The sequence below is a fragment of the Myxocyprinus asiaticus genome, chromosome 3 (assembly GCF_019703515.2).
Source record: "Myxocyprinus asiaticus isolate MX2 ecotype Aquarium Trade chromosome 3, UBuf_Myxa_2, whole genome shotgun sequence".
Lineage (NCBI taxonomy): Eukaryota > Metazoa > Chordata > Actinopteri > Cypriniformes > Catostomidae > Myxocyprinus > Myxocyprinus asiaticus.
The window spans coordinates 8,966,576-8,985,645 of NC_059346.1; the positions used below are offsets into that span (position 1 = coordinate 8,966,576).

The 19,070-nt window shown below is 37.7% G+C and overlaps 2 protein-coding genes across 2 annotated transcripts in view; one reads left to right on the forward strand and one right to left on the reverse strand.

Annotated features, from left to right (window-relative positions):
* Window positions 1-1,051: 1,051 nt before the first annotated feature.
* Window positions 1,052-12,155, reverse strand: p2rx2 (purinergic receptor P2X, ligand-gated ion channel, 2). Its single transcript, XM_051680224.1, has 11 exons — window positions 11,682-12,155; window positions 9,981-10,116; window positions 9,597-9,668; window positions 9,431-9,506; window positions 9,216-9,312; window positions 8,916-9,135; window positions 8,685-8,815; window positions 4,397-4,487; window positions 4,239-4,304; window positions 3,125-3,202; window positions 1,052-1,646 (listed from the first exon to the last, which is right to left on the reverse strand). The coding sequence occupies exons 1-11, from the start codon at window positions 11,819-11,821 to the stop codon at window positions 1,551-1,553; spliced, it is 1,203 nt and encodes a 400-aa protein (XP_051536184.1). The 5' UTR covers window positions 11,822-12,155; the 3' UTR covers window positions 1,052-1,550.
* Window positions 12,156-13,033: 878 nt separating this feature from the next.
* The window catches only part of pes (pescadillo), a 33,152-nt gene continuing 27,115 nt past the window's right edge, over window positions 13,034-19,070 (forward strand). Inside the window, exons 1-2 of the mRNA XM_051679974.1 lie at window positions 13,034-13,206; window positions 14,248-14,327. Coding sequence (XP_051535934.1) covers window positions 13,183-13,206; window positions 14,248-14,327 — 104 coding nt within the window. The 5' untranslated portion in view covers window positions 13,034-13,182. The remainder of the gene's footprint in view (window positions 13,207-14,247; window positions 14,328-19,070) is intronic.

The following is a 19,070-nucleotide window of genomic DNA, read 5'->3' on the forward strand; positions in this document are numbered from 1 at the left end:
TACTGATAAGACTGGAGTCTTAATTTTAATGTGAGTAGTCATGATTTCCTACATATATTGTGAAATTACAATTCATGTTTTTAGGAGTTAAACTTTTTTAATGAGGAAAAAATTGCTGAGTGCACCTTTTAAGGCAGAAATGTAAAGCTTATAATTGTATAAAAGCACTTATATTAATTCTTCTGTTAAAAATTGTGTATTATTTGTGCTGTAAAGTTGTTAAATTGTAAAATTTGATATAAGTTGACACAAGGTTCACAAAAGGATAGTAAGCAATCATGTTAAAATGCATATTGCTTACATCTTGTGGCTTTACTTTTAATGTTTACGGATTGGCCCTATTCACTTTCATTGTAAGTGCCACACTGTAATCCAAATTTTAGCTTTTTTTAAAGAAAAGGAGATATAATTCAAAATGAGTTTTTGTGGTAATCAAATGCCACAAATGCTGTCGATTGAGCTTATATTGAACCCAGAATATCACTTTAAATGGATAGTTCACCCAAAAATTAAAATTATCTCATTATTTACTCACCCTCATGCCATCCGAGATGTGTATGACTTTCTTCAGCAAAATACAAAGATTTTTTTAGAAGAATATTTCAGCTCCGTAGGTCCATACAATTCAAGTGAATGGTGACCAGACCTTTGTCTTGAAACAAATGTAATCCATGTAACTCCAGTGGTAAAATCTATATATTCAGAAGTGATATGATGGGAGAAAAACAGATCGAAATTTAAGTAAATGTTTTACTTAAACTTAACAGACACCACATGTGGCTTTCAGATGTAAAAGTGAAAGCGAAGGTGGAGATTAAGAGAAATAAAAAGGACTTAAATTTTGAACTGTTTCTCACCCACACCTATCATATCGCTTCTGAAGATATTGATTTAACCACTGGAGTCTTATGGATTACTTTTATGTGATCTTTATGTGATTTTGGAGCTACAAAGGTCTGATCACCATTCACTGGCATTGTATGGACCTACAGAGCTGAGATATTTCTTTAAAAATCTTTGTTTGTGTTCTGCTGAAGAAAGAAAGTCATACACATCTGGGATGGCATGAGGGTGAGTAAATAATGAGAGAATTTTCATTTTTGGTGAACTATCCCTTTAATACATATTTCCTGGCCTTTGTGTGCACTATTTATCAGTGCAAATTGTTCGACAAAAATCAGCTTGTGATATGGAATGCCCACTATTCACGATCCAGCCAATTCCAGATGGGTGCAATATAAATGCTTTGAGAAGCAAACCTGGAGTCTAGTTGAATTAAGCAATAAACATGCACATTGTCCATTAGTGTCCAATAATTATTGAAGCTAAGCATAACAGAAATGTTTGGGATGTTGCAGGTCACAACCAGAAGCTTTACTGGACCCAGATATGGTATTTTGGTTTGCATATGACTGTATTTCACACTCTTTTATCACACAGGGTAACATCCAGTCCTTTATGTAAAAATATTCTTTATACTCTACTCATCTTGGCATTGCATATTATCACTGGAGCAGTTGTGTTGTCACAGGGAATTTGGTGACCTTCGTTCATAATGGCACACCCTCTGAGAGGTCAGAGTGGGTGGAGCCATAGCTTGTAAGAGTGAGGTCTGTTGTGATTGGCTGGCTGGGTTCTTTAGAGATCTGATCAAAGAAATAAAGAAAAAAATTTGATGAATCTAAATTAGGGAACATAATAAAAGATATATACACTACCAGTAAATAGTTTGGACACACTTTACTAAATGGTTGAATGTTTCTCATAAACATTTTGATCTTAAAGGTACACTCAGTAATTTTAATTGTAATTTTGAAATGATGAGCACTCACATGAGATTAAGTCTCCAGTCATATCTGTAACCTTATAAAAGCTGTCTTATTCTACATGGAGAGGGTCCCCTCATGGGGGCTGCCATGTTAGAATCACATGACCAGCTGAATACCACTCGCTTAATCTCAGTAAACGCCCTGTTATTGGTCCCTTTACTTATGAATTAAGTTAATTATGGCTGACTGTGAATAGTACATTTCTATAATGGCGTTGGTAACTGAAAACTATTGCGTTTGAACTGCATCCACACCACTAGGTGTCAGTGTAAGTCCAAGACGACAAATTCCAAAAATTACTGAGTGCACAATAAATGCTTCTTTTATGCTTCAATGCTTTAAATGAGTTTTGCAGACAACTCTAAATTGTACCAAACAAATTTTATTTTGTTTTATTTTATTGTATGAGTTAGACTGGATATTGAAGGAAAAGCATCCAACAAGAATGTCCAGAGTGTGCAGAGCTGTCATCTAGACCAATGGTGGCTACTAAATAGAAGCTTAAATATAAGGTAGTTTTGATTGATATGATTTTTTTCACTACATAATTCTCAGACTTCCATTTGTGTTATTTCATGGTTTTAATGACTTTACTAATATGTTGGCTTGGCGAAACCAACATACTGTTATTCTACTAAATTGGTTTAAGGTTTTTTCAAAAATCCCTAAACCAAGAACAACATTTCTTACACTAACACCTCCTAGAGCTTTCAAGCTACATCAAACGTGGTAGAGACCTTCAGACTGTCCTGGAATAGTGTTCTATGTCTTTTCTATCTGATCAGGCTTACGGATTTCACACAGCAGACCATAAAAAATTGGAAAAATCCCATAAATTGACAGTACATTGACAGAATGTTCAAACAGGCCAATGGAATGCTCATTAATTTTAAACTCCAACTGTCAAAAAAGTAACAATGTCAAATGTAAACACCCACAAAAGACATTTGATCTGCTTTAAGTTGCTCTATCTATCTATCTGACCATTTATGTGACATTCTGTCTGACTAACTAGCTAGCTGGTGGTTTATCTTACTGTAAAGTATGTATAACAATCAGTCTTCAAACTTTAAAAAAATTAGTTTAAACTTTCGACAACAGTGAAGTTTGTCTTGACAAACGTTACCTATCTAGTTAAAAAATAAAATTGTAAAAATAAGGAATGAAAAGGTTTGTCCAAACTTTTGACTGGTAGGGAACAATCTCAGACTGCAGTAGTGGATAGTTGAAACATAAGTCTTTCAAATATCTCTTAAAGAATAACCACATAATCATCTGTGTCCTGCTCTACTTACATCGTCAAACTTCTTGTCACTGAAGACTTCATTCTTATCAATGAACGTCAGCATGATCCAATCACAAATGACTGAGCACTAGATGAAAGAAAGCAAGACAGCAAGTTACGTTAGCCTATTTAGTTTTTCAAACATTACAAACCCAATGTCATACTTGAAAAACTGACCCAAAACGAGGTTTCGGGCCATTTTTTAGATGAAAGATTACAAAACAATAATTTTCTCTTCTGAATAACATGCAAAGCGAATTTTCTCAATAACACTTGTCCTATCTCGGCATGTAAAAGCACCCATCCAGCCCGACACAGCAACACTGGCTCGACCAGTGTCATGATTTTGGACTGGGACTTTCTGTTTGTTGGAGTTGGAGTTTTCTGGAATTTGTTTGAATACTGGAACCCACTTTATATTAGGTGTCTTTTACTATGTACTAAAGCATTTGCTACAGTGTGTTTATTATGTACATACTGTACATGTTGTTGCATTGTACTTACATTTAAAGTACCTGCATTTAATTACATCTGTTAACTTTACCCCTAAACCTAACCCAACCCTTAGCCTAAACCCTAACCCCTACCCCTACTCGTAAACCTACCCGTACCTCAACCTCAGTAGCAACAAATGTGAATCTTGTGAGAATTTTGCAGAACAACGTGTAGTTACACAATAAATACATAGTACTGTATGTCTTCTAATGTTAGTACATAAAGACACCTAATATAAAGTGGGACCGAAAACTGACTATTTTTGCGATTTCGTTTGATGAGGTTTTGGCGCAGAAATTACACAGCTTTAAGAAAGTAAATAGGGTAAATATTTTATTTCACACTGAGTTCAAACAAGGAACATGTCTTCATAAAACAATAGCCAAGACATGTTTAGAAGTAACAATCAGGACAAAACTCAGGATGAAAAGGAGCTTTATGGGTCCTTAAATGCCTTATTCCATCAAGGCTACTCTAGATCATCCTCAGCCCAAGGGAAACCCGAGAACCATTCACATAATGCAATTTGTGAAGTGTTTATGTCTTCCATCTTGATATGACATCATTAACTTTCACTTTAAATTACCCAAAATTACCATATTCCTAATACACATTTAATACAAACGTACAATTCCTACTGACGTCATGGCCGTCACTGTGTTGATGATGGTTGGAATAAGACTGAATCTTCCTGCCTGCAAAGACATGGACTGATTCAGTAAAAGACTTACTGTATGTGCAGTCCGCATGTCAAACAAGGTTTAAAGTACTTTCTGTATGGTCTTACATGTCCATGTACGATGACATCCAACCGAATCCCATATGCTTTTATAAGCGATCTGTACTCAACACCATCCTTATGGTAATACTTCGCAAACCTGAGATGTTTAGAAGAAAAAAAAAAGTAAATAATTCAGATGAGCTGATATTCATTTATCAGGAGTAATGGTGATGGGCAAAACAACTCTGGAGCATCTATTTGTATGGGTATGCAAATGTATATATATTTATATATATTATATATATGCAAATATATATAATACTGTATTTATAATATGCACAAACTGAAGAACTTGTGAAAAAAAAGAAGAATGTGAAAGTGAAAGTGGAGATTTATAGTAAAAAAAATAACTTATTGATATGTTTCTCACCCACACTTATCATATCACTTCTGAAGACATGGATTTAACCACTGGAGTCATATGGATTACTTTTATGCTGCCTTTATATGCTCTTTGTAGCTTCAAAGTTCTGGCCAACATTTACTTACATTGTATGGACCTAAAGAGCTGAAATATTGTACTAAAAATACTTTGTTTGTTTTCAGCAGAAGAAAGTAAGTCATACACATCTGACAGATTTCATGAGGGTGAGTAAATGATGAGAGAATTTTAATCTTTGGGTGAACTATCTCTTAAATATTAAAGATTAATTGATGATTGATTGTCATTTGAAAGGTGCAATATGTAAAAACGTTCATGTACTATTTGCCCTTTTTTTGCCAATATGTGAACGGCTTGTAACGCAACTTAAAAAACGAGCCCTTCCCGGACTTACTAGGTTGCCTATTAAAGCCTGTAGACTGATTTTCATGCGAAGGGAGCGGGTCGCTTTTTCCGGGAAAATCCAAAGGATGTGACGTTTATGCATGCTCCTGAGAGCCTTGCCTCAGTAATAGCTTCTCTTCCACTATTCAACAGCGACAACAAACTCCAGCACTAGGTAATGTTATCTTAGAGAAGGAATCCAGCAAATGGCCGGCTCCCAGCACAACACTGACTCCTACACAAACTCAGATTAAGCCAAAAATAAATAAATAAAAATAAAACATTTATCTACTGAATCCCGTCTGGCTAAGCGGAAACGTGATCGTGGTCGAGCGAAAACTAGAGTGAACATCAGCAGGGCATTTGATTCCTGGAGGGACCTTCGTTTTGATTTGGGGATCAAAACCGACCCTGAATTGGCGTTCTTCTTATTGGACAGGTAAGCTTGCATAACTGCAAAGCATGTGAAATATACAGGTGCATCTCAATAAATTAGAATGTCGTGGAAAAGTTCATTTATTTCAGTAATTCAACTCAAATTGTGAAACTCGTGTATTAAATAAATTCAATGCACACAGACTGAAGTAGTTTAAGTCTTTGGTTCTTTTAATTGTGATGATTTTGGCTCACATTTAACAAAAACCCACCAATTCACTATCTCAAAAAATTAGAATATGGTGACATGCCAATCAGCTAATCAACTCAAAACACCTGCAAAGGTTTCCTGAGCCATCAAAATGGTCTCTCAGTTTGGTTCACTAGGCTACACAATCATGGGGAAGACTGCTGATCTGACAGTTGTCCAGAAGACAATCATTGACACCCTTCACAAGGAGGGTAAGCCACAAACATTCATTGCCAAAGAAGCTGGCTGTTCACAGAGTGCTGTATCCAAGCATGTTAACAGAAAGTTGAGTGGAAGGAAAAAGTGTGGAAGAAAAAGATGCACAACCAACCGAGAGAACCGCAGCCTTATGAGGATTGTCAAGCAAAATCGATTCAAGAATTTGGGTGAACTTCACAAGGAATGGACTGAGGCTGGGGTCAAGGCATCAAGAGCCACCACACACAGACATGTCAAGGAATTTGGCTACAGTTGTCATATTCCTCTCGTTAAGCCACTCCTGAACCACAGACAATGTCAGAGGCGTCTTACCTGGGCTAAGGAGAAGAAGAACTGGACTGTTGCCCAGTGGTCCAAAGTCCTCTTTTCAGATGAGAGCAAGTTTTGTATTTCATTTGGAAACCAAGGTCCTAGAGTCTGGAGGAAGGGTGGAGAAGCTCATAGCCCAAGTTGCTTGAAGTCCAGTGTTAAGTTTCCACAGTCTGTGATGATTTGGGGTGCAATGTCATCTGCTGGTGTTGGTCCATTGTGTTTTTTGAAAACCAAAGTCACTGCACCCGTTTACCAAGAAATTTTGGAGCACTTCATGCTTCCATCTGCTGACCAGCTTTTTAAAGATGCTGATTTCATTTTCCAGCAGGATTTGGCACCTTCCCACACTGCCAAAAGCACCAAAAGTTGGTTAAATGACCATGGTGTTGGTGTGCTTGACTGGCCAGCAAACTCACCAGACCTGAACCCCATAGAGAATCTATGGGGTATTGGCAAGAGGAAAATGAGAAACAAGAGACCAAAAAATGCAGATGAGCTGAAGGCCACTGTCAAAGAAACCTGGGCTTCCATACCACCTCAGCAGTGCCACAAACTGATCACCTCCCTGCCACGCCAAATTGAGGCAGTAATTAAAGCAATAGGAGCCCCTACCAAGTATTGAGTACATATACAGTAAATGAACATACTTTCTAGAAGGCCAACAATTCACTAAAAATGTTTTTTTTTTTTTTATTGGTCTTATGATGTATTCTAATTTTTTGAGATAGTGAATTGGTGGGTTTTTGTTAAATGTGAGCCAAAATCATCACAATTAAAAGAACCAAAGACTTAAACTACTTCAGTCTGTGTGCATTGAACAATTTGAGTTGAATTATTGAAATAAATGAACTTTTCCACGACATTATAATTTATTGAGATGCACCTGTAGTGCCATAAGGATTGATCTGTGTAATTTTAGCTAACTTGATCTTGCCTGCTAACGCTGACGAATTGCAAGCTACCTTGCTTCATAACTTTCAAATAATTTCAACGATCTTCTCTTAATACTAAAAGTCAGGTATACCGATTCAAAGTAACTGACATAATGTTAATCTGTAATTATTCAGCAAGGTAAACTACAATAACACATGAAATGAATGCTAGACAATGTTCCAGATAATGCAAAAAGCTCCATTCATTAGTGTAAAGTAACTTGGTTATACAGAAAATATATACAATCTATTATTATAAAACAACAGTGCATCGATATATCAAAATGACAGTTGTGATGGAATCACACCAATACTGAATTGTGTCAACATATTTATAACAGTCTATTTTACAGCTACTGTCATCATCCACCAAATTTAGATAACAGCTATTGATAAAGCTAGCTAGTTAGCTAACGCCGACATAGGCTATCGTATAAATGCAGTCAATGGCTGTGTCTCGTTTGGAAGGCCATGTCCTCCGGAGGTCGCATTTGTCGGCCGCATACGTCATCGAGGCTGTCTCATTTCAGAAAAGTAAGTAGGACACTTCGAATGCAGCCTTTGAATGCGACCTTTTTTCGCGGGAATTCGGAGGATGCTTGAGGTGTATCCTTCGTGGGCACTCACAACCCACAATTCTTTGCTTCAACGGAAATGTCTAAAAACAATGACGCCAATTTGCCTGTAAATATGATGTTCAAATGCAAAGAATGTTAATTTCCAAGTTAAAGTACCTCAGTAGATGGGTGCAGAGTATATAATATGTATAATTATATTAATATATAATTAAAATAAAGTATTAGACTAAAAGTACACCTGTAAAATCTATTTTCTTTTCTCTTTACATCATTATAACGCTCCTAAAATTTACCTCATACATTCCCTTCTAAAGGGACTTTGTTCCCTTCTCACTCAAAGCACTCGTGCTTGTTAAAGTGTGGCGTGCTGTCATAGCAACCATGTTTCCGTTTGTCCTACGATGGCCGTCTCGTTTAAACGAGGCTTGTTTAAAGGAGGACACTCGGTATACTGCAGCCTTCAAAGGACGCGTCCTACCTAACATGCAGCCTTCCAAACGAAAGACAGCCAATGTATCATGCAAAGAAAGGTGATTACTTCAAACTACAGTCTCGCATAGCCAGACCTATATCCACACTTTGTTATAGCCCTGTTCCAGCACTGGAGGGTATATTATATACAGTCTCAAAGTGTAATTTTAATTATGCTACCACAAATGCAGTCTCTTTGCACGTTACGTCATTGTTTTGGTCGATGCTCGCTCGCTCGCATCCCTATGGAGTGTGTGCACGAGCACGGGCAACAGGTAGCTGGCTGCAGTTCAATTAACGGCCACAGGAGTCATTAATAACAAGTTTCTGAATCTTATATACTGCACCTTTAAATTGATTATTGAAATTGAAATTCTTAAAAAATCCATACCTGTAGTAGTAGCCTGAGCTGGGCAGATCTTTTCTCATATCCAGCCTTCTAAATGAATATGTTGGAGTGCACTCCGAGGGATCCACATCAAAATCACACTTCCAGTTAATAAACACTCCAATTATTCCACCCTAAAAAAATAATTTAAAACTTTCTTATGTTAAAACACACTGCGTATTAGAATTGTGGGGAAAATATGATTTGCTTTTAGACAATATGCCCTGTACGTACAGTTCTACAAAGTTCGCTGAATTTTTCTCTGGCCTGTGTTGCGATGAAGCCGAGGCTGAATACAGGACAATATGGGTTGGTTTCTGGGTGGTAGTGGCACCGTGCCAACTTCTTTGGCTTGTTCGGTTTGATGTTTCCCCTAAGCACTTTAAACTTTGGGAAATGGATGGCATTCTTTATGAATACAGTGAAATTAACTGCCTGTTCCAAAGCTGGTTCCCTATGGTGGGAGGAAAGATATTTTAGTGCAGTCCTTAAGTTCAATTTTTGACAGTTGATCAATAAATTAAACTTCAGTACCTAACAACAGCATATTCCTCAATGGGACACCAAGATTTGATCTCACAGGTCTTGAATGTGTAATTGTAGTATGGTATACATCGCCCTGTTCTTTGGCCTGTTCAAAACAGGGTTTAGTGTTGATATAATCACTGGCCAAGTCATTTTTGTGTTTGAGTGTACAAACTTGATAAATACAAGGTATTCCAAAGATATATTAGTAATGAAAACTCTACCGTGACCATCAAAGTCAATTTCCCCTTTAATGCAGTCAGAATCTTTTGTGCAGTTTGCATTGGCAACACTGTAATGCTGAAAAACAAAACAAAAAACAATTTCTCATATTCTTTTTGGATACTGATTGTGTGAACATGTACAGTTTTTTGTGTGTTTTTTGTTCACCTCAGCACAGGTGCCCTGCGTCTGATCATGCGTCACCTCTCTTCTAAGTATGGTGCTTATGACATCACCACCCTGTGCATCAAAAAAACCAAGCAATGATGTATGCAATTTGTGTGTGTGTGTGTGTGTGTGTGTGTGTGTGTGTGTGTGTGTGTGTGTGTGTGTATGTGTGTGTGTGTGTGTGTGTGTGTGTGATCAATTAATAGTATGTTGATCTAGTAGGGAAAATATGATTTAATCTCTTTAGTATTTTCAAAAGAATTGCTTTGTCCATACAGAAATGACATTTTAATGATCTAGCCTGCCCTATATCCATTAGAACAGGCATTATGTAAGTTGCAATTTAAAGAACAATTTTTCATTTAAAGTTTTATCCTTCCTCACCTCAGATGGTTGAACGTATTCTGTTGTGTCCAGAATGCTGTCTCCCAGCATGGCCACACCTCTCATCTCAGTGTAAACTGAGCTGTCTGGACGGGTCTCAGTCTCCTGATATGCTTTCTGACTGATAAATACATACCTGCATCCATAAAAGACTACATTTATACATTACCTGCACACACTTAAGACTTAATTTAAAGAACACACCTTTATAGGGACAGAATAGTGAAACGGATCAATTAAATTAAACAACTTAAACAAGGAAGTCAAACATATCTATAGATAAAAGATAGAATATAAAACCAAAACCATGAATTCAGAGCCAAATTACCATGAAGGTGGCATCATTATGGCATTTGATTGCCTTTTAAGGGAACGCTTTACAATAACATTAGTTAACGTTACAGCACTTATTTGGGTTAATGTTAATTTCTAAGTACACTAATAAATTTTTAACATTACAGATTGTATATGATAACATATGTTAATTTATTATGAACTAACAATGAACAATAGAATACTTATAATTTATTCTATATTAAAATTATTTAATATATGTATGTAACAGTATAAGGACGGGAAAGGAGGAGGCGGGAACCGGCTGAACAGTCAACATAAAGTTTTAATGCAAAACTCAACTTAAACAAACACAGACACACACAACTCGGCCAAGTGCGTCTCTCTCTCTCTTGAACTGGCATCTCCGGCTCCCCTTTATCTCGCTCTCCCACTGATCATCGGATTCAGCGCCAGCCGTGGACCCTCACGGCCTGGCCACGCCCTCATCCTCGTCACACTATAATATTTTAATATCTTAAACTGAAAAATTATTACAATATTATTAAAATATACTCAAAAAAAACATTTACACATTTCAATTTTATAACATAAAATAATTGTGAAATGTTTAACAAAATTAAAAGAACAAAACTTAAAATATTTCGTTTTTATTTAATTTTATTACAGATTACTAAATTCAATTAAATGGAATTTTGTTATGAAATTGAAATGTGTGAATCTTAAAAAAAAAAAAAAAAAAAAAATTGGTAAAAGTAATTTAAAAATAAATGTATTAACCAAAGTAAATAAATGCTGTAAAAACCAATTGTTCGTTGTTAGTTCATAATACCTAATGCATTAACTACTGTTAACATACAGAACCTTATTGTAGTAATACTCATTTAATATATTGGAAACAAGTAAACATTTTTGTTGTAAAGCACATATGGATAGCCATTTCAACACACAAAGTGTTCAATAATACATTCTATAATATAAATATTTAACTCTACATTAGTCATCATCATTGCTTTATCACTATTGCAGGTTCTGTTACAATTTCTGCTACAGTTTTGCAAGACACAGTTAGAGCAGAAGTTTTCTAACTCAATTTTTACAGTACAATTTGTGGTACAGAGACTATAAAATTAACATATGTGGTATGTCGATGTGGTTGATCTGTAGTGACCACTAAAACCACAGCCAAACTGCCAAACATTTGTCAGTGATGTATTAAAATTCTGAAGTGTACTGACCTCCAAAAAGGAAATTATTATTGCATCTGAGGCCAGTATTATAAATGATTATGATACATGACATCTATCAAATGTATTGTAATTGTCTTAAAAGTATGTTATTCAAATAAAGCTCTGAATATTTAAAAACACCACATAAGAGAAAAGTTAAAAAAAAGCACATTCTTACCAAATGAAGTATGTGATCACTAGGAACTGCACGGCTCTGTAAATGACTCCTAATTTCTTGTCCTTAACTACCATCACCTTAGGAGTCTCATAGTCCCAAAAACCCCAGAAAAAGTCTTTGAGGAACTTCAGGCAGCCCATTTTGATGAAATTTTGTCACTTTTACCCACAGATTGTTTGCCCTTATCTTCACCACTGAACCGATGCTGTATGGTGACACCCACTTATTGTACTCTGTATTATTATCTCTATTATTCTCTCTCTCTCTCTCTCTCTCTCTCTCTCTCTCTCTCACTCTCTCTGGGACTTTTTTCCATGACTTATTGTCTGGCTGTGATTGCAAATTGATGTCAAATGAGAAATATCTCATCACACTCAGAAACATATAAATTATTAAATAGATTTTTTTTTATTTTTTTTATCATTTTCACCACAAATCATAGGCAACAAATAGCTGAAATGTCCATGTCAAACATTGAAAGGCTCATTATTGCTTAGAAGTTTTGAAGTTTTAAAATGGGGGGGGGGGGGCTAACAGTTTTAGCAATAAATGCATTGAGTTAATATGCGTTATTAATAAAAATTGTATATCTTTTCTTAGATGCTAAAATGAGAACTTTCCTGACCTATGACTTATAAAAAAAAATACATCATTTATATGTTAAAAATATATTTATTTTAATTTTAATTTGTCTTCTTTATCTTATGTATGTATACATTTTGGATGGTTTATACATTTTTTTTTTTTATAATTTGTATTTATTTTATTTTTTTTCCTTCACCTGTACTTGTATTTATGATTGTATTTATACATTGTTTGATCTTATTGAACGTTTATATAGAAAAAAAAACTCCACAGTTTTACCATTTGTGGACTTTTCAGACGGTCCCTTACCACACCCTCTACAGTATTAGCACGTTTTAGCACAATGTGTGGACTTTTCAGACGGTCCCTTACTCATCGTAGGCCAATTTTCCAACTTATATCAATGTTAAATTTGCGATCTTAAAAGATTTCACCGTGACGCCATCTGACCAGCTTAAATACGGGACAAATCGCGTCATCATTTTATCTTTAAATACGGGACGATTCCGTATTTTACGGGACGGGTGGCAACCCAATGCGTAGGCTCACAAATCCAACGAGAGACAGAAAAAAAGAGAGAGATTATAATTGTGAAACAACAACACACTTGGTAAGGTAGCTATATATAATAAATAACCATTATACAATAATAAATGACCATAATAAATGTAATATGTGAATATACAGTATATGGATGGATGGATGGAAATGCATTACATTACACATTTATATATCTATGCAGGCATTCGCTCCGGCACCCCGGTACAAGGGTCCTACTGTCTCGACTGCGTGACGTCACACAAAACACGTGTGCTCGGAAGGAGCACGTTAGCACTGTGTGAGCTGAGATCTGTCTGCGCTATATATGTAACTATACAACACTTTTTGAAAGATTTGAAAAGCATTTTCCCCTGCAATGGGTGGTCTACAAAAGAAGAAGGTAAGACACAGCAAGACTGTTACGTCAAAATATTTTGATCAGCGAAGGGCCTGTGTAGTCTTCAGTTCATTAGTTATGTATTTAAACATGCGGCTTTTCTATACGTTATACGTGTAATTGCTAATTAAATGCGTCTCTCTGTACATTGCAATGATTGTTGAGTAGATTGCTTGATAGTATGTAAGCACGTTGTGTCTTTTGTGTTGTTTTGACCATCTTTAAATGGCTAGACCAGGGGTTCTCAACGGTGTTGAAAGATTGCCACGGGGCGCTGAGAGCAAATTAGTAGAGAGGGGTGCGTTAGGTTACAAATGGGGGCGTTTATCAGTCATAATAATCAAATCTATCGTCAAGTTCGTCTTTGCATTAAAACGTTTATCTAGACTTGGAGTATATATCAGTTGGTTCTCAATTATACGGGTTGGTACGCATTTGTACCGCGGTTCATCTGATTTTGAAGTCTAGTGGCGCATTTGAAGTGTCTGGTTTAGCAGCGTCAAATACACTGGTGGAGGCACAACCTCGGCTAATGCATCTGTATGGCTCTGTAGATGGATACAGTTCAATGGACAGAGCAGCACGAGCGCAAAGCTCTTAAAGCTCGAGCTCTTAAACTCGCAGCTTTGCGAGAATCTGTGTGAAGCAAGGCGCGAGAAGCGGAAACCATTTGAATTCGGCGCAGAATTCTACATGACCACCCTTGAATTTACTATAGTAACACTAACTGTACTTCAGGCAGAAATAGATTGATAATAAATATTATCATATCACTACTTCAGCTTTATTAAATGGGAATGGGGTAAAGGAATGAAGTAGGGGGGCGTTCATCAAAAAAAGGATGAGAACTACTGGGCTAGACCATCACATTTCCAGCTATATTTACATATAAGTTTTTTTTAATTATTTTTTTATAAGATTTTTTTTAACCTTTGCTTGACAACATCAGTACAATTAAAATAAGCACTCTGTGTGTGAAGTGTTGGTTTGTGTGTATATCTAAATGTCGGTGCTTTTGGTAACCTGTCATTTCTTCTCATGTAGTATGAGAGAGGATCAGCCACTAACTACATCACTAGGAACAAAGCACGCAAGAAGCTGAGTCTGAGTCTTGCTGATTTCAGGTTGGTTAACAAAACAAATTATTAACATTCTACATTAACTTTTTGGTTTTTAGTATGTAGTGTTTACTAGGCTATGAACCATAAGCAATATACACTACCGTTCAAAAGTTTAGGGTCACTTACACATTGTTTATTTTTTTCACATTTTAGAATAATAGTAAAGTCATCACAACTATGGAATAACAGAAATGGAAATATGGGAATTATGTTGTGACTAAAGAAAATCCAAAATAAATCAAAACTGTTATATTTTAGCATCTTCAATGTGGCCACACTTTGCCTAGAATTTGCAGACATGTACTCTTGACATTTTCTCAACCAACTTCTTGAGGTATCACCCTGGGATGCTTTTTAAACAGTATTGAAGGAGTTCCCATCTATGTTGGGCACTTATTGGCTGCTTTTCTTAATTATTCGGTCCAAGTCATCCACTTCAAAAACTTTTATTTTTTTATTTTTTTATAACATTTTAGTTTTATAATTAAATTAATATGTTGGCACAATTATATTTTTGTCTACAAAACTAATTTCAAACATTTGAGCATACACCTTCAGATCAAAAGGTTTTTAAGATCATGAGAAACATTTCAGGCAAGTGACCTTTTGAACATTAGTGTATGTATATATGTGTGTGTGTGTGTTTAGGACCCAGATTTTACATTTTGTTGGATTGCCACTTAAAGCAATAGTTCACCCAAAAATGGTATTTCTCTCATTATTTACTAACCCTTATGCCGTCGCAAACTTGTGTGACTTACTTTCTTCTGCGGAACACAAACGAAGATATTTTCAAGGGTGCATGATGTATATATATGGATAATATATCCATACAATGCAAGTCAATGGATTCTAAAATTTTCAAGCTCCAAAAAGGACGTTAAGGCAGCATAAAGGTAATCCATACAACTCGAGTGGTCTTCTGAAGCGCTTTGATCGGTTTTGGTAGAGAAAGAGACCAAAATGTACAGGTACTGCAGTCTTCACATGCGTCAAATGCGAGAATGTGTAATTAAGCTTTTCTCCTGAATGCACCAAGGAGACTGATGATGTCATGATTTGTAGTGAATAAGAAATCACATTTTGGTCATGTTTGCTTGAAAATATCTTTGTTACGGCATACAGAGAGACCACATAAGGGTGAGTAAATGATGAAAGAATTATAATATTTGGGTGAACTATTCCTTTAATGTCCATTGCCAGAGTTGTTTATTACACGAAAGTAAACAAAAATGTCTTCAAAATTGACATTGCTATATAGGCAGCCAATAATGTACCACACAAAGCACATTATGCTTGGCACAAACTTTATCCTAATTGCAAGTGATTCCATTTTTAATGTAGTCAAGGGGATTGTAGTTTCTTTAATGTTGCATAACGCTAGTTACGTATGTAACTGTGGTTCTGTGAATTCTGGATGACTGCCAGAGGCGAGTCTAAGCAATAGTGGATGATCGCAGCACCAGCCAGATAGGTCAAGAAAATATAACAACAAAATCACGTCGTGACGCAGACTCTGCTACAAGGATAGAAACCGGAGCAGCTCAGTGTCCAGCCTCGGAGTGCTTTCTCGCTCATTCCAAATGACAAGGAACTCTGGCGGTCATCCGAAATTCACAGAACCACAGTTACATACGTAACTAGCGTTCTGTTTCATTCCTCCTGACTGCCAGATGCAGTGCTAAGCACTAGTGGATGACACATACCAACACAGTCATGAGGAATGTCACTCACCTAAAATCATCAAGGTCACTCCAGAAGAACTGCAGAGCTCACAGCATGGGATACAGCCATGTTAACCTTGTAGAACCATGCAAATGTGCATGAAGAAGACCAGGTAGCAGCCGCACAGACATCTGCCAAATAAACTTCCCAAAAGGCAGCCCAAGAGAAGAGACAGCCCTGGTAGAATGGTAAGTAACACCCTCTGGTAAGGGTTGTTGTCAATTTTATTACCTCCACAATCCAGCGTGATAGTCTTTATTTGAACAAAAGCACACCCTTACGCACACCACCATGACAGACAAATAACTGATCTGTCTACCTGAATGAAGGTGTAGAATTGCGTACAGGACACAGGGGAAGAGCCCTCACTCAGTATCAAATTGAGATGAGGGCAGCTGAAAAGCAGCCAGATTAATGGACTGAATCACAAATTGCGGCAAAAGGACTTTTGGAAGAAAGGTTGGATTATGATGAAGAATGACCCCTGAATCCTCTGGCTACCAGCACAAGCACAACTCACTCAAAGACAGCGCATGGAGCTCACCAACACATTTAGTGGAAGCAACAGCCAGCAGAAACGCTGCTTTAAAGACATCCACTTAAAATCTGCACCACCCAATGGTTCGAATGGTGGTGCGCTAAAGAATTCTAGCACAAGTGGCAAGTCCCACACAGGAAAAGGGTTCAAACGAACTGGCTTTAAACGCCTTGCTCCTTTCAGAAAAATGCAAACAATTTTATGAGACCCCAAAGAGGAACCACCAACTGGGGGATGATGTGCAGATATGGCAGCGACATACACTTTTTTGGGGGGTGGATTTTCTCCACAATTTGGAATGCCCAATTCCCAATGCGGTCTAAGTCCTCGTGGTGACGTAGTGACTCACCTCAATCCAGGTAAGTGAGGCGAATTGTGGTTGTCCCACCTGAGGCTGACTGTGAAATGGGCAATGGCCCTGGGCCTCCTCCAACACCTTGAGGATGCTGTGGGGCCTGAGGTTGGGAAGCAGTGTGGTGATGAAATTGCTGCTCTGGAATCGGGTAGCGATGATGAGCTGGAGCTGGTGGCATCCTAAAAGTAGCTGCCTGTGGTACCCGAGTTAGCTGACGGGAAGCTTCCGACAGCTTCATTCTCTTCTCCAATACCTCAGAGATATTGGGGCCAAACAGATGCCCTGGTACAATTGGCAGTTCCTTCAGGGTCTTTTTACAATTTTCAGGCAGCCTCTCCTGAGCAAGCCATACATGGCATCGAGCTGTTAGAAGGGTTTCTGAGAGTGGACCAAGCTCACGAATCACATGACCCATGGCAAACAAAGCTGTCTGTAGAAACTGAGGCACAGAAGTCTACATTTGACGACCCCAATGTGTTGTTGCAGGCAAGAAGCGGCTGGCAGATAGTATTCTCTGCTTGAGTTATATAGACTACTGATTCGGATGCCTTCTTTAATAGCATGTCAGTACGTCCACACGGTGCGCTTGGACAGCGTACATTGCCTATTAATGCTTCATTTGGTGATACAACCAAGGCTGCCACTGGCCGTTCAACCTCTGGAGCCCGCCCCACCCCTAAGGAATCGGCCTCAGCCATTGAAGCTAGGGTAGGCCCTGTCTTCGATCTCCTTTTAGGAACATTGGAACCTGTAAGAGCACTCAAACTCTGACACAAAGTCCTTACACGGTGGCATGGTAAACATGTTTGTATCTGTGGATTGCCTGAGCAGGTTGAACAGGTGTTTTGTCCAGGCCCAAACGTGCCACCTCCATCTGTAGTACTGACAAAGTGTTATCCGAAGAGGATGGACCCATCCCTTATGAATGAACAGAACCCCCGCTCGAGCCACCTGCAACAGACAGGCTGGAGAATACCTTCTGAGAGGAAGGATGCATAGCGGCATCAACCAATTCTTCAGTAAAATGTGAATTGGAGGCACTCATGGAAAGAGTATCCAAATCAATATTGTGTGGAGTTTGGAAATCACCCTCGTCCACTGGTGTGTTCCCAGTGGGAGCGGCTGATATTGGGGGTTGGACAGCTTGAAGAAGATGCTTCATTTCTGGCATTTCTGATGAGAGATTAGCGACAGTCTTCGACAGCAAATGCTCAGAATTGTCAGTTTACGGCACAGGTTTCATTTTCGCAGGCGGAGCGGCAGCCGCTGCCGATGTACGGCAATTTTGAGCGTGCCGCGGGACTGAATCATGTTTTGTGGGGCTAACAGGTGAACAAGGATCCAACTCAGTGAGGCGAAGCTGCCTCTCTGACATCAGCAGCATACTGCAGTGCAAACACAGATCTGTCAAAGCCTCTCTTATATGCTGAATTCCTAAACACGATGGGCAGTGATAGCACCCGATAAAGCTGTGCACTATAGTAACTATGTAACAAGATAAATAAAAATATATTTATAAATGTATAGATAAATATAAATATTATGCTTTCGGGAAAACATTACCTAAGTGTGGTAAGACACCAGTCACTATATAATACCGTAAAGCACAGGGTATCGCCAACACTAACAATCAATATAAAATAATATACACTCACGTATGATGAAAGATGAAAAATCCATGCAGATAATGGTGTAGAGCGCACGGTCACAGCTTGAGAGGGCGAATCCTCGCTACTTTAAGCTGCACTGGACAGCGCGGAGAATACAGCGACCTATCATATAGCGAAAAGGCAAAAGAGGCTGGACAACTTTGTTTTGTTTTCTCGACCTATCTGGCTGGTACTGCGATTGTCCACTAGTGCTTAGCACCGCCTCTGGCAGTCAGGAGGAATGAAACGGAACTTTGTTAATGGTTTTTGAGGATTTTTTCATTTTGCTATGCAAACTATACACAATATAGTTCGTTTAATTTTATTGTTTGCATTTGGCATTTTTCCCCTACTGTTTGTGACCCTATCAGAAGTGACCCACTAATTGAGAACCACAGATGTATATAACTTGGATCATGTTTAGTATTTGCCCATTCGTGAAATGCAATTGTTTTTAATGAAGACCTGCATCTGCATCT

Bases quoted from the DNA above. Each gene is read 5' to 3' on its own strand.
- p2rx2 (XM_051680224.1), bottom strand. From the start codon at position 11,821: ATGGGCTGCCTGAAGTTCCTCAAAGACTTTTTCTGGGGTTTTTGGGAC. The intron at 8,816-8,915 runs GTACGTACAGGG...TTATTTTTTTAG, and splicing joins TCAGCGAACTTTGTAGAACT to GGTGGAATAATTGGAGTGTT. The intron at 4,488-8,684 runs GTATGGATTTTT...TAAACATCTCAG, and splicing joins AGCTCAGGCTACTACTACAG to GTTTGCGAAGTATTACCATA.